Raw genomic sequence first — 25,905 nt, 5'->3', positions numbered from 1 at the left:
GTGGGAGGCACCGTTTATCGGTGGTTCTCCTCCTATCTCTCCGATCGGTCGCAGACGGTGTTGACAGGGGGGCAGAGATCGGCTGCGAGGTGCCTCACTTGTGGGGTGCCGCAGGGGTCGATCCTCTTGCCCCTTCTGTTCAACATCTATATGAAGCCGCTGGGTGAGATCATCAGTGGCTTCGGTGTGAGGTACCAGCTGTACGCTGATGATACTCAGCTGTACTTCTCCACACCGGGCCACCCCAACGAAGCTATCGAAGTGCTGTCCCGGTGCCTGGAAGCCGTACGGGTCTGGATGGGGAGAAACAGGCTCAAGCTCAATCCCTCCAAGACAGAGTGGCTGTGGATGCCGGCATCCCGGTACAGTCAGCTGCAGCCGCGGCTGACTGTTGGGGGCGAGTCATTGGCCCAAATGGAGAGGGTGCGCAACTTGGGTGTCCTCCTGGATGAATGGCTGTCCTTGGAAGATCATTTGGCGGCCGTCTCCAGGAGGGCTTTTTACCAGGTTCGCCTGGTTCGCCAGTTGCGACCCTTTCTAGACCGGGATGCCCTATGCACAGTCACTCACGCTCTCGTGACGTCTCGTCTGGACTACTGCAATGTTCTCTACATGGGGCTCCCCTTGAGGAGCACCCGGAGGCTCCAGTTAGTTCAGAATGCGGCTGCGCGGGTGATAGACGGAGCCCCTCGTGGCTCCCATGTGACACCTCTCCTGCGCAGACTGCACTGCCTACCTGTGGTCTTCCGGGTGCGCTTCAAGGTTTTGGTGACTATCTTCAAAGCGCTCCATGGCATAGGGCCGGGATATTTACGGGACCGCCTGCTGCTACCGAATACCTCTCACCGACCCGTGCGCTCTCACAGAGAGGGACTCCTCAGGGTGCCGTCGGCCAAACAGTGCCGGCTGGCGACACCCAGGGGAAGGGCCTTCTCTGTGGGGGCTCCCACTCTCTGGAACGAGCTTCCCCCAGGACTTCGCCAACTTCCTGACCTCTGAACCTTTCGCCGCGAGCTTAAGACACATCTATTTATTTGCGCAGGACTGGACTAGATTTTAAATTCGAATTGGTTTTAATGGGGATTTTATTATTTTTATTATCATCATTTTAATTATTCGGCCAATTATAATAAGTTTTTTAATGGATGTTTTTATTTGTATTTATATGTATATTTTTATCTGGTTGTTAACCGCCCTGAGTCCCTAGGGAGATAGGGCGGTATAAAAATACGAAAAATAAAATAAAAAATAAATAAATAACGGTCACTTACCTGTCTGCTAGAAAGAGTGGGAGAGAAAAAAAACATACCCTTCCTGACCCATGCCAATCCCACTTCCGCACTCTCACTTCTGCTGCTCTCTCACAAATCTTCTCCCCCTGCATGCCTTCCCCATCCATCTCTTGCGCACTACCCCACACCCTCCCCAATCTGTGCACCTTTCCCGACCCATGCAGCACTTTTGGAGTGTGCACACACACCCTTCTCAACCCACATCATCTCTGACTTGCATGGCACATCTTGCACACTACTAAGCACCCCATTCCAGGGACCTTTCACCCATGCATCCCCTCCGCATTGTTCTTTCCACATGCTGCCCCCCCCCCGACCTGTCCTGCATAGCATCTCTCACACCTCCCCAGGCATTCTTCCCCCATAGGGCATCCCTTGTGCACCCCCAGATATCTTTCCTGACTTGAACCATTGCACACCCCTTCACTCCCACCCAGCTGCAGCCACTTACCTACCTGTTGGCCTTGGGACTTCCTGCTGGCTTCCCCACTGACTCTTCCTGCAAGCTTCCCACAAGCAAAGTAAATAGGGATGTTGGCAGCAATTTGAGGAAGCGAAGGAAAGGGAGGATGAGGAAGAAAGGAAGGATGAGGGTGGGAGGGTAAAGAATGACAGAACGATGGAGGGAGAGAAGGAAGAAGGCAAGGAAGAAAAGAGGGAGGAGGAAGGAAAGAAAGGAGATTTGTGAAGTTCTGTGCCAGCTTCCCATAAGGACACTCAATGGGGAAGCTGGAAGGAAGGTCAGAAGTAGCTCCTCACTCCCACCTGTGGCCATTCTGATTCTCTGTTTAAGGAAGAAAATATCTCTGAAACTGTGACCCAAGAGGTTACAGGTTGTCTGGTTTATTTCTGAAAGTTTTTGTTAGTTAGTTACTTAATTTATATATTGCCCAACTCCCAACAGCTTTTTGAGGATTCTCACTCATGAACTCAGAATGCGATAGCAGCACGGAGAAAAGTGGATGTTTCCAGAATATACAAAAAGAAACTGCGGACAGTGACCTATCCCATTAATAAAATTCCTGCCACCTTTTCAAGATGGGTCTGCTCATCAAGGTTAGTGGGACATATTATAGCTGTTTACCTTAAAGCGACTGGTGAAAAGTTCCATCTGGGAGGCAATCTCTGGGCTGCAATACAAGCCTTGCAGTGCAAGTAGGCACCCAAGTCGGACCTCTCCCTGCTGCAAGACAAAGCCCATTGTCAGGCTACTTGATTTCTCAAAGCCCGAAATCAAATAATGTCTAAAAACTGCAAAGAGTGATGAGTAACACCAAGTCTTTCCCTTTGTAGTGTATTTGCATTTGTCAGCTCTGACAAGTAACCCAACCAGCATCAGGTTCAGAAAATGGCAAAGACAACAAAAATGGTCAGAAATTGGAAACTGTCCTATTGAGAGACATTCGACCCTTAAGAAGCAAAGATTGAGACAACATAATAACCCAAATGGGAATATTGTTCTTTACTACCAGAGAATGCACTACACAGAGTAACAGCTCTATTACTGCAAGACCAGGAAAAGGGAGCATAATGGGCAGAAGGTAATAGACAGCTCTCCACCGGGGGCAATGAAATTTGGATCTCTGCATTCAATCCTGAAGGGATTTCAATTTTAGGAAAAGTTCTCATGTTTCAACTTCATTCTTCTCTTAATCATCACAATCAATACATAAAGTGGGTGTGTTAGCTGAAGGGTTTTGTTGTGTAACAAGCCTGATACATGAATCAATTATACAGTAAAAAGACCCACAGAACTGGAACAACCTATATAGGCCACCAAGCCTGGTCCTCTACTTAGTATGGAGATTCAAATTAAAGCCTCCCAGACAAATGGATACATGGCCTTTTCCTAAGCACCCCCAATAATATTAAAATCCATAATCCTGGTAAATATATTTGTGTTGTCTTCTAAGTACAAATAAGAAGGAGGTCACCCTTACTCCATGGGATACACCAGTTCCTTAAGAATGAGACTGCAACAGGAAAGATATACTTCTAAGACCTTAACCCTTTCACTTCTAGATGACGGCAATGAGATACAAAGCGTTCCTTGCTGACTCAAAGATGAGGAAGACCGCTTTAAGGCCACCAGGACCAAGCCATGAACAGCTTTAGAATGAGAAAGAGAACCAAATCGTACTGTACAGGTAGTGCTCCACTTACAATCCTGATCGGGCCCAGAATCCCTGCCGCTGAAGAGTGGTGGTTAAAGTGAATATCATGAGATCACTTCGCTCAGTGACCACAATCGCAGATCTCCCACTTACTGTCATTAAAGACCACAACTCATCCTTCCTGCATCAGTTATTAATACAACTAGGATAGTTGGTAGCATCACTTCTCTCCGTATGCAAAAGGCATAGCCACTCATGTTGAAAGGCTGTACAGGTGTCTGGGAAAATGAGCAAGGAAGAATTAACTACTGCTGCCAAGCCCAAGAATTTCTTCTCGTCGGTGTAAAATCTGTACGGTAAGTGGGAGAGGCAGATATGGCGGAGGGGGGGGCCGTATCGAGTGTTGGGAGCACGTGCGCGATGTCTTAAAGCGATCACGTGCTCCGGCCCCTCAGTCCCTACCCGTTCCTCGGGTGGCCATGATCCTCAGAGCTTGGATCTTCGGCTGATGTTATGTAATGCCCGGTCCGTGGTTCATAAGGCTCCCCTGATTTGTGATCTTATTCAGGGGGGGGGGTCCGCGGACCTCATGGGCATTACGGAGACCTGGTTGGGCCCTGAGGGGGGGGTCCCCCTTGTTGAGATGTGCCCTCCAGGCTTCCGAGCATTTCATCAGCCGAGGGTCCAAGGTAGGGGTGGGGGGGTGGCGGTTGTCATTAAGGAAGATCTAGAGCCGAGGGAGGCCACTGTTCCTCAGTTTGCCGGCTGTGAATCCCTCTATGTGCGGTGGGGCCATAGGAATCAGTTGGGCTTGTTGATCGCGTACCTGGCTCCTTGCTGCGTGACCACAGCCCTGCCTGAGCTGTTGGAGGTACTTGCCGCTGTGGCAGTTGAGACCCCCAGACTTATAGTCATGGGGGATTTCAACTTGCCATCAGCTGGCTTGTCATCGACAGCAGCTCGGGAGTTCCAGGCTTCCATGACGACCTTCGTAGGGCCATCATTAGAGTAAATGATGGCCCTACGCACACGGGGGGAGGCATGCTGGATCTGATTTATGTCTCTGGACAGTGGTTAAATGATCTGGTATTAGATGATTTAGTAACAGAACCAATGTCATGGTCGGATCATTTGCTCCTCCGCCTAGACTTCCGAACCGCCATTCACCACCGCAGGGAGACGGAACCTATACGGTGGTTCCGTCCCAGGCGCCTGATGGACCCGGAGAGGTTCCAGACGGAGCTTGGGCCATTCCCTGAGGATCTGGCCCACGGCACGACTGAGGAACTGGTCGTGGCCTGCGAGCAGGCCGCGGCTGGGGCCCTGGACCGTGTCGTGCCTTTGCGGCCTCTGACCCGGCGTAGGTCTCGTCCGGCCCCTTGGTTCTCCGAGGGGCTGAGGGAGATGAAACGCCGGAGAAGACGCCTAGAGAGCACCTGGAGGTCCAGTCGCCCGGTTGATCGGACACTAGTTAGGACCTATACTAGGACCTACCTAGTGGCAATGAGGAAGCGAGGCCCCCCTACGCCCCCACCCTCATTGCGCCGGCAGATAACCGCCCGGCCGCCCTGTTTCGGGTGACCCGCTCTCTCCTACATCAGGAGGTGCGGGATGACCCTTTGCAGGGACGAGCCGAGGAGTTTAGTGGTTATCTATACGATAAAATCGCTCAGCTGAGGGACGGTCTGGACCGAATTTGGGATGGTCCAAGCGAGGGAGAGGAGGCACGTCTTGTTGAGCACATTTGGGATGAGTTTGACCCTGTGGCTCCAGAGGACGTGGACAGGTTGTTGGGGAGGCTTCACGGCACGACATGTTTACTGGACCCGTGCCCTTCCTGGCTGGTACTGGCCACTCAGGCGGTGACACGAGGCTGGCTCCAGAGGATTATCAACGCTTCCTTGTTGGACGGGGTTTTCCCTGCCGCCTTGAAAGAGGCGGTGGTGAGACCCCTCCTTAAGAAGCCCTCTTTGGACCCAGCTATTTTGGGTAATTATCGTCCAGTCTCCAACCTTCGTTTTGTTGCGAAGGTTGTAGAGAGTGCCGTGGCGCGACAGCTGCCCCAACACCTGGATGAAGATGTCTATCTAGACCCGTTCCAGTCCAGCTTCCGACCCGGATACAGCACGGAGACAGCTTTGGTCGCATTGGTGGATGATCTCTGGAGGCCAGGGACAGGGATGTTCCTCTGCCCTGGTCCTATTAGACCTCTCAGCGGCGTTGATACCATCGACCATGGTACCTCGCTGCGCGGTTTGGGGGGTTGGGGAGTGGGAGGCACCGTATATCGGTGGTTCTCCTCCTATCTCTCCGACCGGTCGCAGACGGTGTTGACAGGGGGGCAGAGGTCGACCGCGAGGGGCCTCACTTGTGGGGTCCCGCAGGGGTCGATTCTCTCGCCCCTGCTGTTCAACATCTATATGAAGCCGTTGGGTGAGATCATCAGTGGTTTCGGGGTGAGATACCAGCAGTACGCTGACGACACCCAGCTGTACTTTTCCACCCCGGACCACCCCAATGAAGTTGTTGAAGTGCTGTCCCGGTGTTTGGAGGCTGTACGGGTCTGGATGGGGAGAAACAGGCTCAAGCTTAATCCCTCCAAGACGGAGTGGCTGTGGATGCCGGCACCCCGATTCAGTCAGCTGCAGCCGCGGCTGGCTGTTGGAGGCGAGTTACTGGCCCCAAAGGATAGGGTGCGCAACTTAGGTGTCCTCCTGGACGATCGGCTGTCGTTTGAAGATCATTTGACGGCCGTCTCCAGGAGGGCCTTCCACCAGGTTCGCCTGGTTCGGCAGTTGCGCCCCTTCCTTGATCGGGATGCCTTATGCACAGTCACTCATGCGCTCGTTACCTCTCGCTTGGATTACTGTAATGCTCTCTACATGGGGCTCCCCTTGAAGTGCGCTCGGAGGCTTCAGTTAGTCCAGAATGCAGCTGCGCGGGTTATAGAGGAAGCTACGCATAGCTCCCATGTAACACCGCTCCTGCGCAGCCTGCACTGGCTGCCTGTGGCCTTCCGGGTGCACTTTAAGGTGTTGGTTATGACCTTTAAAGCGCTCCATGGCTTAGGACCTGGGTACTTACGGGACCGCCTGCTGTTACCACACGCCTCCCACAGACCCGTACGCTCCCATAGAGAGGGACTTCTCAGGGTGCCGTCCGCCAAACAATGTCGGCTGGCGGCCCCCAGGGTGGGGGCTCCCACACTCTGGAACGAGCTTCCCCCGGGTTTACGCCAAATACCTGACCTTCGGACATTTCGTCGCGAACTCAAGACCCATCTTTTTATCCGCGCGGGGCTGGCTTAAATTGGGATTTTAATGTTAAATTTATTAATTTTAAATGGGGTCTTAGTATGGTAAATTTTAATCACTGGGCTAATTTAAATAAGTTTTTTAAATCGTATTTTTAAACTTGTATATTGTATTGTCGGTTTTATTATGCCTGTACACCGCCCTGAGTCCTTCGGGAGAAGGGCGGTATAAAAATCAAATAAAATAAATAAATAAATAAATAAAATAAAGAGGAGTGGCTATCAATGCCACTATGAAACATGCCACTCTACTGAATTAGCACCAACAATCTTAAAGAGGATGGCAACTGTGTATCTGTGCAGACCATCTGAAAAATATTTTTCACAATATGCAAAAAGCACATGCAAAACACCCTTTCAAATCATTAAAGCAGCCATGTCTTTTGCAAAGCAGAGATAGCTGGGAGCATCTTTTGAAGAAGTGCATGTATTGAAAGAAGTTGTAGCTGCTTTAGCATCTCAAAAACAACTGCTATGGACATGCTCTCATGTTACAAACATCTTGTTCAAAAGTTTTGCATAACTCTATTCAAATAAGCAGATGGGCTCATGATCCTGGAAACATGAATTAATTAACAACAAGGGTGCCTTAAATATCTAGCATAAACTTTTAATTCCTGAATGCTGTCGTGTCCCACTCCTCCGCTGACGGCTGGGTCAGGGAAATCCGAATCAGGCTTGCCTCTGCAGCTCTGCCCAAAGTCCTAGCAAAGTCCTCAGAGCAGGCAGGAGACCAGTAAGTGACTTCAGCAAGATAAGTTCAACTTTTGCCTGACTCAGAGACTGCCAGAAAGTAGATCCTTTATATAGGCCATGGGGTGTGGCTCCATGACTCAGCACTCATTAAGGCCTGCCCCTCCCTTCCGTTGCCTCCGCCTATCCAATCTTCTGATGCGAGGATTACTCCAATCAGCTGTTGTTGGGAGTAAACCCTCCTCAGGCTCACCTGCTGTGGAGGAGGGGGAGGGGTCTAGCTGCTCCGTTTGCCTGGGCATGGAGTCAGGGCTGGGGCAGGGAGATGCTCCTTCTTCTGCAGTTTGTCTGGGCATGGAGCCAGGACTGGGGCTGGAAGGGATACATTCCTCCGTGTTCGGGAGCAGATAAGAAGGCCCCGGCTGCTCTGAGGGCGGGCAAGACACAACAAATGCCCTACAAATACATTTTCTGCAAGTGCCCTGGTGACCCACCTTGTCATGCAGAGTCCAGCCAATGTACTTGAGGTAACCATCAGTTAGAAAGGAAGCGGTGTAATGCTGTATCCACTGACCCATCTCTCCAATGCAAATAGCACGGATTTCAGGTATGAGGTCCCTTAGAAAGCAAAGAACCGGGGCAGCAATCAGAGTCCAGATCCGGAGCCTGCTCCTTTCACACCTGCCCTGATGTCACTCACCGATAGCGGTGAACAAAGACTCCCTTGAAGAGAGCATTCATCAAGGTCTCCAGCTCTTCTTGCTTCTCCTGGAACTAAAAACAGATGAACTGCTGGCAGAGAGATAATAGTCATCAATGGTTGCCTTGCTTATAATTATTAGAGAGATTTAGATAAAATAATATATGCTGTAAGACGAGTTCAAAAGAGAATTGAGAATTAATGCTGAACATACAATTGTTAAAATATATAAACATATTGGGATTTGAAACAAAAGGAACAAGTGAAAAAAATGTAGGATAAATTGGGCTGAACATTTTGTTTCTAATATACAGATGAAACAATGGGAAATATGTGGCTAAAAGAACTGAAATTTACATTAAGAACCTCCCTTTTTATGACCCTATAATATTTTAATTCTGGCAATTGGATGGAACTGAGCATTTACTGGCCAGATGCCCTTCCTGAAATCTATGTGGAGTTCGCAGATATTTTTTTCCTCTGAGCCCTAGAAGAAACATCTGCCGCTATCTAGGATTGAACTCTCAATCTTCCAAATAGGCGGCAAGTATCTTCACAAGGCCAGCACAGCACTCAATTGAAATTTGCAAACTTAAAAATATTTTTTTTTAATTCAAAAAGTTTTACAGAAAATTTTTTCCCCCTTCGCCCCCTCTTCTCCCCTCACAACCCCCCTCCCCCCCCGACTTCCCGGAACGAGCACAAGGTATAGTTAAAGATTAAAAAAAAAATATTTTTAATAAAATGATGTATTGTTGATATGTGTCACTAGAATGTATAAAGGCAGTTCAAATTTAGGTTGGAGATGTGAACAAGAAGGGACCTTTTGTCATGTTTGCTGGATGTATAAAAAAAACTAGAAAATTTTGGTTGCAAATATAGACACTAATTTATAGGACATTAAAGATTTATATACAATGAGACCAGAGTTTTTTATTTGGGGATTGGACAACACTTGGAAAAAAGTCATGGAACTGTTTCTGTACAGAACTGCAATGAGATTGTTGTATGGAAAGATGTGGCATAACCCACAATGGAGGAATGGTTGGTGAAAATTAATGAATTTGCCGAGATAGCTAAATTGACTGTTTTTGATCGAGAAAAGGTTAAATCTGTATTTATTGCTATCTGGAAACCCTTTATGAGCTTTTTGCACGAAACAGAAAAAAGTGAATTCATGACTTATATTTTTTAATGATTAGACAAAATAGTTAAGTGAAAGGGAATCATGTAACTTTACGGAAAGAAGTAAGTTTAGAATTGTACTTAAAAGCTATTGTAAAGCATATTAGAAGCTACTTTTCATTTCTTTTTATTTACTTTTACTTTTTCCTTTCTTGCACTTTTATTTATATGCTTATTTACAGTTATTTCTCACCACAATCTGACATCTCATAGTCTTCTGAGTAACTGATGGCATCCCAAGGGCATGGAGAATGAAATCCCCCGAGCACTAATTGCCCAGAGGACCCCAGCACCAATCCTGCCTAATAGGCGATCCTGCTAGGCAGCCGGATGGGTGCTCCAACAGTAGAATCCGTAATTTGAGGAAGAGCTTAGGAAAAACACATCCAGGCACCTTCTGCAGATAGTCAAACTTTCCTGGAAGATCACTACCCCGTGCCTCTGGAGGACAGATCCCTGAGAGGTAGACCTCTGCCTAGGTCAACGCTGGTCACAGGCACCAGGCCACCACTTTGCATCTGCATGTGAGGGAGCCAAGCGGTTGCCAACAGTGAGTCCTGAAATTGGATGGGTTCTAAAAATTTTTACTACCAGTTCTGTGGGCGTGGCTTATTTTGTGGGTGTGGCTTGGTGGTCATGTGACTGGGCAGGTGTGGCTGGGTAGTCATGTAGTTGGGTGGGCGTAGCTGGGTAATCATGTGACTGGGTGGGTGTGGCCAACTTGATGTCACTCACGTCAAAGGTTAGGGTGCCTGGCCTCTCCTCGCCTCAGAGGTCTCAACAAGATACAATTACCCTGTCTATTTATTTACTACTACTGAACATCCAAAATATACTATTAAAACCTATGTTTATATGCCATATGTGTCAGACATTCCTCCTTTCAGAACTCAAGAAAGAAAAACCCCAACTCCATTGTTTGTAGAGAAAGGTATCTTTTACTGAGAATGAACTGATAGCAACGCAGGTAAAGCAAGCACTGAAATAAAAAGGTGATGTTTACACAAGAAGTTCACACATTAGTCCCACCTCCCCCCAAGGTTCAGCAATCGTGACCAATCCTCTGCCCTCTCCATCTCCACATGAGTGTCAGCGTCAGAAGTCATCATCTTCCATGCAGGATAACTTTTTTCCCGATAGAAAGCTAAATCACTTTCAATTCAGCAATAGTCCTTCCCAGGAAAAATAAAGAACTTTCGCTTCTGCAAAAGTTCCTCCCCCTCCCCCCTGGTTTATGGCAGTCGAAGCATTTAGGCCCTAAACGCAGCAATAAAGCAATTGACCCTAAACAAAACAGTAATAAAGCATTTAACTAACATGCAGAGGCTCACAATATGTGTACATACATATTACATAGCATAGTGTGCACAGACACACAAAAAGATACATTATCTACTATATATATATACTGTATGTACACACACACACACCACTTCTAAAACATTCAATCTCTCTTACTACATTTGGAAAAACACACCCAAAGTGTTGTGGTCTGTCAGCAGCCTACGGAGCTGACAACTGAGCAATGAGGCTGAGGTGGGGCCAGGGCCATCGGGGAGTGAGGTGAGGACTCCAGAGCCTCCAGAGACTGATAGGAGTGAGGCAGAGGAACAGGAGGAGCCTGTTCCTAATGCATGCATGAGAACAGCTGCCAGAAGGCAAGAGCAGCTCAAGCAAAAAGGACAACCTGGGAGTAGGGCCAAGAGATAGAATAGAATAGAATAGAATAGAATAGAATAGAATAGAATAGAATAGAATAGAATAGAATAGAATAGAATTTTATTGGCCAAGTGTGATTGGACACACAAGGAATTTGTCTTGGTGCATATGCTCTCAGTGTACATAAAAGAAAAGATACGTTCATCAAGGTACAACATTTACAACACAATTGATGGTCAATAAATCAATATAAATCATAAGGATTGCCAGCAACAAGTTATAGTCATACAGTCATAAATGGAAAGAGATTGGTGATGGGAACTATGAGACGATTAATAGTAGTGCAGATTCAGTAAATAGTCTGACAGTGTTGATGGAATTATTTGTTTAGCAGAGTGATGGCCTTCGGGAAAAAACTGTTCTTGTGTCTAGTTGTTCTGGTGTGCAGTGCTCTATAGCGTCGTTTTGAGGGTAGGAGTTGAAACAGTTTATGTCCAGGATGCGAGGGATCTGCAAATATTTTCACGGCCCTCTTCTTGATTCGTGCAGTATACAGGTCCTCAATGGAAGGCAGGTTGGTAGCAATTATTTTTTCTGCAGTTCTAATTATCCTCTGAAGTCTGTGTTTTTCTTGTTGGGTTGCAGAACCGAACCAGACAGTTATAGAGGTGCAAATGACAGACTCAATAATTCCTCTGTAGAACTGAATCAGCAGCTCCTTGGGCAGTTTGAGCTTACTGAGTTGGCGCAGAAAGAACATTCTTTGTTGTCCTTTTTTAATGATGTTTTTGATGTTAGCTGTCCATTTTAGATCTTGCGATATGATAGAACCTAGAAATTTGAAGGTTTCTACTGTTGATACTGTGTTGTCAAGTATTGTGAGAGGCGGAAGTATGGAAGGGTTTCTCCTAAAGTCTACCACCATTTCTACGGTTTTGAGTGTGTTCAGTTCCAGATCGTTTTGGTTGCACCACAAGGCTAGTCGTTCGACCTCTCGTCTATATGCGGATTCGTCATTGTCTCGAATGAGACCAATCACTGTTGTGTCATCTGCGAACTTCAGTAGCTTAACAGATGGATCATTGGAGATGCAGTCATTGGTATACAGAGAGAAGTGGGGAGAGCACACAGCCTTGGGGGGCCCCTGTGCTAATTGTACAGGCATTTGATGTGATCTTGCTTAGCTTCACCTGCTGCTTCCTGTTTGTTAGGAAGCTTGTGATCCACTTACAAGTCTGTTCCGGTACCTGTAGCTGGTTTAGCTTAGTTAGAAGAATGTCTGGAATGATGGTATTGAATGCTGAACTAAAGTCTACAAAAAGGACCCTTGCATAGGCCTTTGGAGACTCAAGATGTTGTAGGATGTAGTGCAGAGCTCAGAGATGATTGGCCCCTCCCACAAGGCTTAAAACAGACCAGCACCAGCATTTGCGCTTTGCAGGAAAACAAAGTTGGTGGCTGCGTCTTCTGCTTCATCTATGTCTTGCCTTTATTTTTGTGACTTCTGAACGTTTGCCAAGAAAGGCCTTTGGCAGTTTGCCTTATTGGGCTAAGGTTTGCGATAGGACTGAGGAAATTGTGTTGGGAGGAATTTGTTTTAATTTGAGTTGAACAACGTTGGGAATGAAGTAATTCTCAGCTATTCGAATAAAGTTTTTGTTTGTTTTCACAGACTGAGTTTCTTACTACCTACTTCAAACTGGGTCATAACACAGAATCCACTTTCTGCCACACATTTAACTATAACTTCTGTACATTTAAAACATTACACACACCTTCAGATGTTCTTCCCTAACTTGCACAAGACTGTTAGAGCCAGGAGAGCTCATGGATGGAGTAAAATGTGGTGAAACTCACTTAGCAACGCTCTTGCTTAGCAACCAAAATTTTGGGCTCGATTCTGGTCGTAAGTCAAGGACTATCTCTGCCTTCCTCTGCATGGCAGCCTTGTCCTAGTAAACTATTTCTCCTTTCTGGAATTTTCCTGTTAGAGGCACCAAAATAATCCAGACCAGCGTTCACCAACTGGTGGTCCGTGGACTGCTGATGGTCCACAAGAAAATTTTGGTGGTCCACAGAAAAATTATTTGCATTTTTTATATAGCACTAAATACTATTTATCTTTTTAAAAAATTCATATTAGTGGTCCACGGGATTTAAAAGCTGGGGGTCTTTCCCGCTGCCTTGAAAGAGGCGGTGGTGAGACCTCTCCTCAAGAAGCCTTCCCTGGACCCAGCTGCTTTAGGGAATTACCGGCCAGTCTCCAATCTTCGCTTCACGGCGAAGGTTGTAGAGAGTGCGGTGGCATGTCAGCTACCCCAGTACCTGGATGAAGTTGTCTATCTAGACCCGTTCCAGTCCGGCTTCCGGCCCGGATACAGTACGGAGACAGCTTTGGTCGCAATGGTGGATGATCTCTGGAGAGCCAGGGATAAGGGTTACTCCTCTGCCCTGGTCCTATTAGTCCTCTCAGCAGCTTTTGATACCATCGACCATGGTATCCTGCTGCGCCGGTTCGAGGGGTTGGGAGTGGGAGGCACCGTTTATCGGTGGTTCTCCTCCTACCTCTCTGACCGGATGCAGACGGTGTTGACAGGGGGGCAGAAATCGACTCCAAGGTGCCTCCTGTGTGGGGTGCCGCAGGGGTCGATTCTCTCACCCCTCCTGTTCAACATCTATATGAAGCCGCTGGGTGAGATCATCAGTGGCTTTGGGGTGAGATACCAACTGTACGCTGATGACACTCAGCTGTACTTTTCCACCCCGGGCCACCCCAGTGAAGCTGTCGAAGTACTGTCCCGGTGTTTGGAAGCCGTACGGGTCTGGATGGGGAGGAACAGGCTCAAACTTAATCCCTCCAAGATGGAGTGGCTGTGGATGCCGGCACCTCGGTACAGTCAGCTGCAGATGCGGCTGTCTGTCGGGGGTGAGTCGTTGGCCCCGATGGAGAAGGTACGCAACTTGGGCGTGCTCCTGGATGGTCGGTTGTCCTTTGAAGATCATTTGGCGACCATCTCCAGGAGAGCTTTTTATCAGGTTCGCCTGATCCGCCAGTTGCGTCCCTTCCTGGACCGGGATGCCTTATGCACGGTCACTCATGCTCTCGTAACTTCTCGCCTGGACTACTGCAATGCTCTCTACATGGGGCTCCCCTTGAAGAGCACCCGGAGACTTCAGCTAGTCCAGAATGCGGCTGCGCGGGTTATTGAGGGAGCGGTTCGGAGCTCCCACGTAACACCTATCCTGCGCAGACTGCACTGACTACCTGTTGTTTTCCGGGTGCGCTTCAAGGTATTGGTTACCACCTTTAAAGCGCTCCATGGCTTAGGACCGGGCTACTTACGGGACCATCTACTGCCGGCCTCTATCTCCCATCGTCCGGTGCATTCCCACAGAGAGGGACTCCTCAGGGTGCCGTCAGCCAAACAGTGTCAACTGGCGACCCCCAGGGGGAGGGCCTTCTCTGTGGGGGCTCCGACCCTGTGGAACGAACTTCCCCTCGGGCTTCGACAACTACCTGACCTTAGGACCTTTCGCCGCGAACTTAAAACCTATTTATTTCGTATGGCTGGACTAGCTTGATTTTACTTTTAAATTTTAATTGAATTTGATGGGTTTTTAAATTTTTGTAATTTTATGGGGTGTATTGTTATTTTCAATTTTTGGGCAAATTTAAATGAGTTTTTTAAGGGTTGTTTTTAACTATTGTGTATGTTTGTATTTTATCTGCCTGTTCACCGCCCTGAGTCCTTCGGGAGAAGGGCGATATACAAATTAAAACATTATTATTATTATTATTATTAAAATTATGAATTTAGTGGTCCCTGAGATCCAAAAGGTGGGTGACCCAATCCAGACAATGTAAGGTTTCCTGCTGGAGCAGGGGGTTGGATTAGATGGTCTCTAAGATCCCTTCCAATCCTAGATTGGTGTCCTGTTTCAAAGCGTCTTCTGAAGCCACGTCTAGTGCCAGGGTTTGTGGTCCTTCCTCCTCTCCCTCTCTCTCCCTCTCCCTCTCTTCCTTTCTCTTTATCTCTTACTTGTCTCTCCCTTCCTCTTTTGCTTTTACTTTCATTCTTTTTCTTTGTCTTTTTTTCATTTCTCCCTTTTTCTTTTTCTTTCATTTTTTCTCTCTCCCTTCTTTCTTTTTCTCTTTCTTTCTTTCTTGTCTGTCCCTTCCTCTTTTCTTTTTTCTTTCACTCATTTTCTCTCTTTCTCTCCCTCTCTCCCTCTCCCTCCCTCCTTCAAAGTCTAGGAGAGTGAGACCGGGAGGCCCGAGAGAAAGTGCCTAGCAGCGGTGATGGCACCCAGAATGGGAGCTTCATGCGGGGGCCAAAACAGGAGTTTTAGGCAGTGGCAGCAGCCGAAACAGGAACTTCAGGCTGCGTGGCTTTTGCCACGGCAAGCAGCAGCGGTGGCAGCAGGGCGTCCTGGCTCCTGGGGACTTTTCTTGCATGGTGATGGCAGCAGCAGCAACGGGGTGTCCTGGCTCCTGGGGACTTTTCCTGCATGGCAGCGGCAACGGCAGCAGCATGGGGCATCCCAAGTACTTTTCCTGTACGGCTTTTGCCGCGGCACGCAGCAGCAGCTGTGGCAGGCTGTCCCGGAACTCCCAGGGAGTTTTCCTGCGCGGTTTTTGCCGCGGCAGGCAGCGGCAACAGCAGCAGTGGCTTCGGGGCGTCCCAGAAGTTCCAGGGAGTTTTCCTGCGCGGCTTTTGCCGCGGCAGGCATCAGCGGCAGGCAAGCATGGCAGGGCCACAGGTAACGGAATAGACTGCTAGCTGCCTTTCCAACGACGGCCCCCCCCCGACATGTTTGCCTGCCTTCTACGCGCCCTTCCAGACGGTCCCGTGGCAGGCCCACTTACCGGTGCAAACCGGTAGCAACCCACCACTGGTCCTGATCCCAAGCGGCCACTGCATAGCAGGAAGCGCAGCTGCTCCTAATCAGTCCCATTATCTGTTTCTCCATTGAGGCTTCCTTCTCCAAAACTCTTCATAGTATGCAGGGGATTTCCCACCCCCACTTGTGCATCTTATACTCTCCACACCTCCAGTAACCATCTTCTCCATTCACTCAAATCTTCTTCACACCTGAGGACCTATCTTTCTCCAGCCACACTGCATCCCACTGTTATACCCCGTTTTCCTTGCCCCTAACGTTCTCCTTTAATTACAGCATTTCCCTTCCTTAGTTTCCCTTCCTTCCTGGTATTCTTCCACATTCACTCATTTCCACAGAAACTCTTTTTTTCCCTCCTACAGTGTCTCTACCTTCTCCACATTTAAAACTATTTACCTTCCAGAACCGTTTCCTGGCCATCACTGATTCCCAGGAGAAAAGAAACTAACCTTTAAAGTAAAGTCCTCTCCCCATCCGTATTATGACATATTATGTCTCCTAAGGATTTTATTTTTAAAAATCCACAGAACTGCCGCAAGTGGGAGAAAACTTGTGAACCCGGAACTGGCAATAATTTTTGCAGCTAGACATCAAGCGGTAATAGTCTATGCATACAAAAAGAAATACACTTTTCCAAAATCTTATCCTTCAAATCTCACATGAGATTTTCAAAAGCAGACAGGAGAACTGAGTAATTTTAATTCCTACAACTGGCAATTGTGCTGTCAGTTTGCCCAGGGAGCTCCCAGGATTCTGATCAGATCACTGTTTTTGCTGGCCTATTTGTGGCAGCTCAAGGATACTTTTAAAAATCTAGTTTCTGGAAAATGAATTCAATAACCAAACAAAAATTTGCCTGAAAGTCACCAAATATTGTAGAGTTGATTAAAACATCAAAGAACAAAAACATCACGTGAAGAAAATGGAACGAGAGGAATGTAACCAAAGAATACAAGACAGCCTCTAGCGATTACAGGCGGCTCTCAGGTTACAACACTTCAGGGACCATTCAAACTTGTGACGGCACTGAAAAATAAGAAGTTGTGATTGGTTCTGACTGTCATAGTGCCCCTGCAGTCGCATGGCTACGATCCAGGTTCTTGGGGTTAGTTCACAATTACAAAGTTGCTATGAGCCACAACCACATGGTCCCGCCTTCCAAGATTTCCTGCCAACTTCTTCCAAGAAAAAAAAATGAGGAAGCTGGCAATAAGCCAAAAGTCAGTCATGTGAGATCCTCACTTAATGACCTGCATGGTCCTTGTTAACCAAGTTAATTTGTTAACTTGAAAATGTACTACCAGACTCCTCCTGATTTTTAGGATAGACCAAAACAGGATAGGAATGGCTTAGTTAATTCCACTCAATTCATGCTTCAGGATAAGATGGATTGCCTCACAATGCACAGAAGGAACCAGCAGCGGTGATCATAAAACTATTCTCAGTGATTACCAAGAACTCCCGAAGGACCAGAGAGATCCAGTGATGGATTGCTACTGGTTCACCCTGGATTGGGCGAACCAGTAGCAGCGGCAGGAGACTCTTGCCTACCCGCCCGGACACTTCTGAGCATGCACAGAACTGTCACGCATGAGTGCACCCACAAGAGAATCAGTAGCAACAGGATTTGCAATCCACTACTGGAGAAGTCCCAGATCAGAGCAGAACAAAACCATCCCCTTAAGAATATAATTATAAGCTATACCCTTCAGGACTGGAACTCTGGACCTCCTAGCCCAGCAGTCTGTTCTCAGAGTGGCTAACCAACCACACAAGAAAGCCCACTAATCTCCCAAGCAGATGGGCTTCAGAAACAGTCCCGCTGCTACCAAGACTAGGACTGATCTTCATGATTTCCATGAATTGGTCCAACCTTTTATAAAACCAAAATAGGGAGGAGCGCCCAGGAAACTACAGATCTTGTCATCATGTGTATATTTAGCAAAGCCCTCAAAACAGGTGATGAAATATTTGGAGGGCCATGCTACAATTAACAGCAGTCAGCATGGGTTCTCACAAATTGTGCAAGATGAACTCTGGTAGAGAATATTTGTAGCTCAGGGTTGAAATAGGAGGTCCTTGGTGCCAAGATTCTTTTCTTGCAGTTTCACTACTACATCACCAGCGTTAGAGGTTTGCCCTTCTTTTATATTCTGATGGCTTGCTCTGTCGGTGGTTCCTTGGTTGGGCTGTTTACTATTAGCTGGACTAGGGTATTGTTTACTTCTTAATCTAATATTAATCTTGGAGTTAATCGCTGCTCGTCTGGATGCTGATTTATTTATTTGTTTGTCAAACTTGTACAAGATAGCAGGTATAAATATGACCATGGACATGAACGAAGGAAATGAGTACAAATAAATGGGGACAGTAGGACAGAGATGGTAAGCACACTGGTGCGCTTATGCACACCCGCTTTATGGACCTCTTAGGAATGGGGTGAGGTCCATGATACAGTTTAAGGTTGAAGCTACAATTACAAAGGTAAGACATTGTAGAGACAATTTTGTGTACTATGTTTAGATCAGACCGCAGGCGGCGCAGTTCCAGATTGTCCAAGCCAAAAGTTTCAAGCCTGGTGGCATAAGGGATTCTATTGTGAGCAGAGGAGTGCTCTTCTCGTGAAATACCTCTGGACCTGTTCAATTGTATTAATGTCCGATATACAGTTTGGATTCAAGGCAGACGAGCTGTATTTGAGAATTGGTCTGGCAAACCTTAGATCGTTTGAGATGAGTACTCCTAGGTCCTTGACAGAGTGAGGGTCGTCTACAAGGTCGTTTGATTGCTGATGAGGAGCTTTTGGTCTTTTTTGATGGTCTTCATAAGATGAACTCTTTATCTTCTGAATGTCCGCTTAATGCATGCTCTTTTCATGGCTTGTATTGGTTGTGCTATATTAGGTTCAGTGGGCACTATATTAGGCACTTTTTGATGAACTTGCATTGATATCCATTATGTTAGAAGATGTTGTATAGATGTTGTTTTTTTTTGATGTTCACGATTGGTAGTGTGTTTCTGCTCATCCAAATGCAGGTAGTCCCTGATTTATAACTATTGGTATGGTGACCATTCAAACAGCATTGAAGAAAGTGACTCACAACCATTTTTTCACACTTACAATTATTGCAGCATAGCCATGGTCACATGAGCAAAATTTGGACACTTTGCAACTGGCATGTATTTCTGACAGTTGCAGTGCCCTGGGGTCATGTGATCCTTTTGCGGCCTTCTAATAAGCAAAGTCAATGGGGAAGCCAGATTCACTTAACAATCGTGTTGCTAACTTAACCACTACAGTAATTCATTTAACAACTGTATTGTTTAGCAATGGAAATTTTGGGCTTAATTGTAGTCATAATTCAAGGATTATCTGTAGCATTCTGACACAGCTTCTCTTGTGGGTGGTTGGGTTGTTCTTCTGGTAATGGAACATTCAGTTGGTGTGGGTGGTTTTGTGATAGACTTGTGTTCCTTGTTTGGCATTGCTGTCTCTGCTGAGGAGGATATCCAGGAACAGGAACATGTTGTTTTCTTCTCTTGTGAATTTTATTCCTTTGAAGATGTTGTTGATGGTTTTATGTATGTTCTCTAGTGTCCCTTTTTATTATGACAAAAGAGTCATCATGATTTTGTGCAGACCCCGGTGTGCATGTTATCACCTCATGCGGAAGCTGCATTGGCCAATTTGCTTCTGGGTACAATTCAAGATGCTGATTGTCACCTTTAAGTCCTTCATGGCTTGGGACCAGGTTATCTGAGGGACCGCCTCTTGCCGGTTACATCTACCCAACCCATCAGAGCGGGGAGGCAGGAAATGTTACAGGTCCCATCCCCTAGGGCAGCGGTTCTCAACCTGTGGGTCGGGACCCCGTTGGGGGTCGAATGACGATTTTCCAGGGGTCGCCTAAGACCATCGGAAATATGGGAAGTATACTTGCAAGTCAAAGAATCGTGCTCCAATGGTTGACTCCACAAGCCAGCTGCAGGCTCTTCAAATCGCTAGCCGAATTCGGCTTCAGGCGCGATGAATTAAAAAAAGAGAGAAATCTTTGCTCTGATGTCTCCCTCTCAAGCCAGCTGCAATCACTCCCAATCGCTAGCCTAATCTGGGTTCAGGCGTGATAAACTTAATAGGGGAGGAGTCTCCGCTTTAATGCATCTGTCCTCAAGGCAATCGCAAGCAGTTCAGATCCCTAGCCAATATGGCTTCAGGCGCAATAAATTCAAAATGAAAATAATTTTATGGTTGGAGTCGCCACATCGTGGGGAATTGTATTAAAGGGGTCGCAGCACTATAAAGGTTGAGAACCACTGCCCTAGGGAGATACATCTGGTGGGACCCAGAAGAAGGGCCTTCTCTGTGGTGCCCCTCTCTCTCTGAAACATCATCCCCACAGAGATTGGAATGGCCCCCACTCTTGCACTCTTCCAGAAGGTACTGAAGACCTGGTTCTGCCAGCAGGCCTGGGGAACCCAGAGTGGGATGGAGCCCATTAAATGGCTCGTGTGGGGTGCTGTTGCTGGGGCGGGGAATGATTTCAGTATATTAATTCATTATGACTTTTTATTAGTTATATTGTTTTTATATGGGGTTTTATATTTTATAAGCCGCCTTGAGTCGCCATGTGCAAATAGGCGGCAATATGAATTCCCTAAATAAATAAATAAATCCACATATCAGATCCATAGTTTGGGTTGAACATGCGAGAATGCTAGCGATTTCAGATGTTGGTAAGATTCATGATTCTGAGTGTTTCAATCTTGGTGCATTTGGTTGTGCTGGGGTAGCTGTGGAGCAGACCTTACATGGATTCTGTGGCTAATTGTGGGTCGATGGATGTGAAAAGGGATGTGACATCAAATGAGACGAGTTCATCCTCATCTACTATCATCTTTGATTCTTTGGAGACATTGAGTGGGAAGCTGACGGAGTATTCGCTTCCCCCTGTGAAGTGCCCCCATTTTTTGTTAATTCTTTTGTGATATTATCTGGATCCCCATTCATGATACAGTTGAAAAGTGAGCTTTGCCCAGTTTGTGTGTTTGGGGGCATCCACAAGGATGAAAGTGTGGGTCCACTGCTTTCATCTGCCTCTGCTCCTCTTTGATAATGTGACCTTTCAAGGTGAGGTCACTGTGAATTCTCTTGATTTGGTTGTCCTGTTTCTGTATTGGATTGGTGTTCACTGGGATATGTTTGTCTTCTGGTAATTCTTTCATTTTTGAATATATATTGTGATCTGTCCACGATAACCGTAATTTGACCTTTGTCTGCTGGTAGGATGATGATACTCTGGTCCTTTTTTAGGTTTTTGGGGGCTGCTCTGCTTCTGCTGCTTTTGTTCTCATCTTCTTCTAGCCTGTGGTATAATAGTTTGTCAGATGCTTTCTTGGGTCTCTGTGGGAAGTCCTGTGGTTCTAAATGCTCCTTCTAAGGATGCAAAGAATTCTAGCTGAATAGCATCTGTGTTATAGAGGCTTTCTGTGGGAAATTGTGTACTGCAGTGGATAATGGACGTCTGGACATTTTGACCACCCAATCGGGCTCTGCTGCCTCTTTGATTCTGAGGTTTTAGTTTGGTTTCTGGTTTTATTTTTATTTTTCTGGCATGCCTCTAAGAAATAGTCTTGGTGGTGGTAGCCCTTTCTATGTGCCCTGGTGTGATGGCCCGTTCCAGCTGTTCCTTGAGCGTGCATTCTGAAGCATCTGACGTCAATATGTGGTACCAATGGAGAATACTTGCAGCTCAGGGTTGAAAAGAGAGGTGTTGTGTCTTGTCCGCTCTCACCGCAGCCGGGGTCTGCTTATCTGCTCCCGAACACGGAGGAATGTATGCCTCCCGGCCCCAGTCCTGGCTCCATGCCCAAGCAGGCTGCAGAGGAGGGAGCATCCCCCGGCCCCAGCCCTGGCTCCATGCCCAGGCAAACGGAGCAGCTAGACCCCTCCCCCTCCTCCACAGCATGTGAGCCTGAGGAAAGTTTACTTCCAACAGCTGATTGGAGTGACCCTCGCATCAGAAGATTGGATAGGCGGAGGCAACAGAAGGAAGGGAGGGGCAGGCCTTAATGAGTGCTGAGTCATGGAGCCACACCCCATGGCCTATATAAAGGATCTGCTTTCTGGCAGTCTCTGAGTCAGGCAAAGTCGAACTTATCTTGCTGAAGTCACTTACTGGTCTCCTGCCTGCTCTGAGGACTTTGCTAGGACTTTGGGCAGAGCTGCAGAGGCAAGCCTGATTCGGATTTCCCTGACCCGGCCGTCAGCGGAGGAGTGGGACAAGACAAGAGGTCCTTGGTGCTCTCCAAGTTTGGTAGTCTCCTTGCAAATGTTTTATTACTGAACTATGTAACATCATCAGTGCTAATAGAGTGGGATTTACTCTCAATTTATATCCTGTGGCTTGCTCTGTCAGTGTGTGTGGGAGTGGCTTTGGTGGTTCCTGGGTTGGGATGTTTATTGTTCCCTTGTTTGGAGTATTTTTGCTTTTTGCTTTTGATCTAATGTTAACCTTGGTATTAATCTCTACTCATCTGGGTGTTGATCGCTGGTGAGGCATTTTGGTCTTTTTGTGATGCTGTTGATAAGATGAACTCTTATCTTCTAAATATCCCCTTGATGCGTGAAGGAGATCATCTTTGGAGAACTTCTATCCTTGGCTCTGTGGTATCCAATACTAATTATTAGTAACTTGGTGGAGGAACCAGATTTAGACACAAAGCAGGGAACTATTGCTAATAATTTAGATGGAAGATTGAAAAAAAGCTCAACAGACTTGAGCAACAGCACTGAACATGGAGAAATATTCTGCATCTAAGTAGGAAAATTGGAGGTGTAGTTATATAATGGGGAAAAAAACCTGCCTTGGCAGTAGGACTGGCCTTGGCATCCTTACATACATTTTGTCCTGTTGTGTATGATCCCATTGGTGGGAAATCCCAGCGGGAAATCCCAGCGGGAAAACATTTGAATTCTATTGGTGACCAACTGATCCAGGTGTGTATATAAGGAGAGCATCCTGCCTGCATCTTTTGCTGAAGTCTCACTCTAAATAAAAAGAGCTGTTGTCACGAATCCAGCCTCGAACTCCTTACTCGCAAACTAAACATGTCCCCTGCCCAGCCTCCAGATTTCGTTGGTTCCAGGACTGCCTCTGCCTGCCGAACAAATGTCTCTTCGAATTGGAAAAGGCCATGCTGCGTCTTTAGCCTCCAAGCTGAAAGATCAGAGGTCAGGGTTTCCCAGTTATTAATGTCCATTGCCAGGGCCTTTAGGTCCCTCTTGCAGATATCCTTATATCGCAGCTGTGGTCTCCCTCCAAGGCGCTTTCCCTGCACTAATTCTCCATACAGATCTTTCAGAATCCGACCATCAGCCATTCTCATGAAGTAGGACATGGGATTTAGCGTCCTTCTCTACTGCATATCAAACGTGAGATGGCAGCGTAATTTTTAAACAGGTAAATCTACCTTGGGACACATTAATAAGTACACAAAGCCAAGACAATGGGAAGAACTGTTCTACTCTATCTTGCCCCAAATGGTCACACCCTGTTTGCAGGCCTGTGTCCACTTCTGGGCATCAATGTTTAAAAAAGTATAGAATTACCAAGATTGGGAATGAACCAGGAGCCAAGTCTTTTGAGGGTATGCATAACCTATTGAAGAGAGCCATCTGATAGCAATCTTGAACCCATACCACATTTCTGACATCAATATAATTGAACGTGCCCAGAAATATTTTACAAGAAGAGTTCTCCGCTCCTCTGAAAACAACAAAATACCTTATACCACCAGACTTGAAATCCTAAGTTTAAAAAACTTAGAACTCCGCCGACTCCGACAAGACCTGTATTTAACTCATAGAATCATCTATTGCAATGTCCTTCCTGTTGAAGACTACTTCAGCTTCAGTCGCAATAATACAAGAACAAACAATAGATTTAAACTTAATGTTAACCGCTTCAATCTTGATTGCAGAAAATATGACTTCTGTAACAGAGTTATTAACACTTGGAACACACTACCTGACTCTGTGGTCTCTTCTCAAAATCCCAAAAGCTTTAATTAAAAACTATCTACTATTGACCTCACCCCATTCCTAAAACGACTATAAGGGGCGTGCATAAGAGCACAAAAGTGCCTATCGTTCCTGTCCTATTGTTTCCTTTCATTATATCAAATTAATATAGTTGTTGCATACTTTTGCTCATATATATGCTTATATGATATGTAGTTATTTTATGTTGATACTTGTGTATACTGTTGTGACAAAATTTTTAAAAAAGTTTCAGAGATGCCAGAACTGACATGTTCCTTATTGCCCTGGAAGGCAGGACCAGGACCAATGAGTTAACACCGAAGAAAAAGTTTAAGTTAGATATCAGAAGGTAGTTCCTCAGGGTGAGAACCATCAAGTCGATAGAACTGGCTGCCACGTGCAGCAATGAGAGGTTGGATGGTCGTCTATCTGAGATGATTTAGTGGATCCTGCACAAAAATTAGGGATCAATGACCCCAGAGGTCTTTTGAGGCTAAGCAACACGATGCAACCAAAGAAGTTCTTTAATAAATTATTAAAGGAACTCAGAATTTTACCTCGCATAAAAGAAAATATAAGAGCAGTCTTCAAATACCTAAAAAGTTGATCTTTAAAAGAAGTGCACACACTTTTTCCTGAGAGGGTGGGACTAAAACCAGTGAATTATAAATTGCAAATTAAACATTAGGTACAACTATTTGACTATACAAAACGTAAAAAAAGTTGAGCAGACTGCCACATGACAACATTCTTCCTTTGCCAAAAATCATCAAACATAGGTATTGTTATATGTTTATGTATCAGAAATGCTATTGTGGATGCTGTACTGAAAAAGGGGTTAGACTGGATGGTTTTTGAGGAGTCCCTTAACTTTATGATTCTGTGACCAAACAAGGTACAGCTAAAAAGTTGCCTTTTTATCAGGCTCCCTGTCAGATACGCACCTCCTTATGTTTCGCCAACAGTCCTTCCAGCTTCCCCAGGGCCCAGCAGCCCAGTCCCTTGGCCCGCTCAATCTCATATTGTCGCTGAGCATTGTCTTTCTGCAAGCTTATACTCAATGCCACGTGCACCAAGGCCGTCATCAGCTTCATAGCTGGAATGGAAGAAAGGACCACACAGCACAGGCACTCCCAAGCACCAGGAAAGCCACAGTGGCCTCTCTTTGCCCCAATTACTGTCCTACCTGCCAGAGTGCTGGTATGACGGAAGGCACGCACTTGAGAATCAGACAGGCCAGTCAGGAAGGCAATGAGACCGTCCATCAAGTATTCATCATAAACAACATTATGCTGGATGCGGCGCACAAGCACCGCTATAAACTCACAGAATCCTGCACGGAAACGTCGCCACATAGGAGTGTTCAGCAACAATGGGTACTCGGCTGAATCCTGGCAATGGGGGCAGGCGGGGAAGATCCATCAGAGTCAACAGGAGGGGGGAGAAGCCTCTCACCCACCCCCACGTCTGGGGCTCGCTCTCTCACCTCCTCGAAGGCTTCAGTCAGGTCTTTGATGATCTCCGAGTTCTGCAGGTGGCCCAGCATCTCCAGAGTCACGGTGCCTGCCGAGACAAAGGGGGAGGGAGGGGGGAGGCCGATCTATCCTCCACTCCCCAGGGAATCCTCCCAGCCCTTCCCCCCAGCCCCGGCTCCCCCTCACCTCTGCAGCCGCAGGCGCGCACCACTAAGTTCAGCAGCTCCACGAAGCCCCCGGTCCGGTCCCCCTGGTAGCCCTCCAGCCACTCGTCCACCACGGGCTGCGGGGGGAAGGGGCGACGGGAGGCCAAGGCTCGAGGCGGGGGGAGGCGGAAAGGTCGCTCGGACCACCGCCGCCGCAGCCTCCGTCGAGGGGGGGGGAGGGGCGGGGGCGGCTTCGTCTCACCTCCAGGGCGCTCCTGCCCGCCTTCAGCGCCTCGAAGAGGCCCAGGCCGCCGGCGGATCCGGCCTCGCCCGCCGCTCGCGGCCTCGCCCGCTTCGGCACCTGCTCCGGGCGGGAAGAGGCACA

General features: G+C 47.1%; 1 protein-coding gene across 1 annotated transcript in view; it reads right to left on the bottom strand.

The window, feature by feature from the left end:
- The window catches only part of LOC131195107 (cohesin subunit SA-3-like), a 94,107-nt gene that overhangs the window by 55,469 nt on the left and 12,733 nt on the right, over nt 1-25,905 (bottom strand). The window contains exons 7-14 of the mRNA XM_058176736.1: nt 25,783-25,881; nt 25,561-25,657; nt 25,386-25,462; nt 25,086-25,290; nt 24,844-24,995; nt 8,113-8,186; nt 7,907-8,030; nt 2,377-2,475 (exon numbers count right to left, since the gene is read on the bottom strand). Of these exons, the coding sequence (XP_058032719.1) occupies nt 2,377-2,475; nt 7,907-8,030; nt 8,113-8,186; nt 24,844-24,995; nt 25,086-25,290; nt 25,386-25,462; nt 25,561-25,657; nt 25,783-25,881 (927 nt within the window). The remainder of the gene's footprint in view (nt 1-2,376; nt 2,476-7,906; nt 8,031-8,112; nt 8,187-24,843; nt 24,996-25,085; nt 25,291-25,385; nt 25,463-25,560; nt 25,658-25,782; nt 25,882-25,905) is intronic.

The sequence above is a fragment of the Ahaetulla prasina genome, chromosome 3, assembly GCF_028640845.1.
Source record: "Ahaetulla prasina isolate Xishuangbanna chromosome 3, ASM2864084v1, whole genome shotgun sequence".
Taxonomy (NCBI): Eukaryota; Metazoa; Chordata; class Lepidosauria; order Squamata; family Colubridae; genus Ahaetulla; species Ahaetulla prasina.
This window is presented reverse-complemented; position numbering and strand designations above follow the sequence as displayed.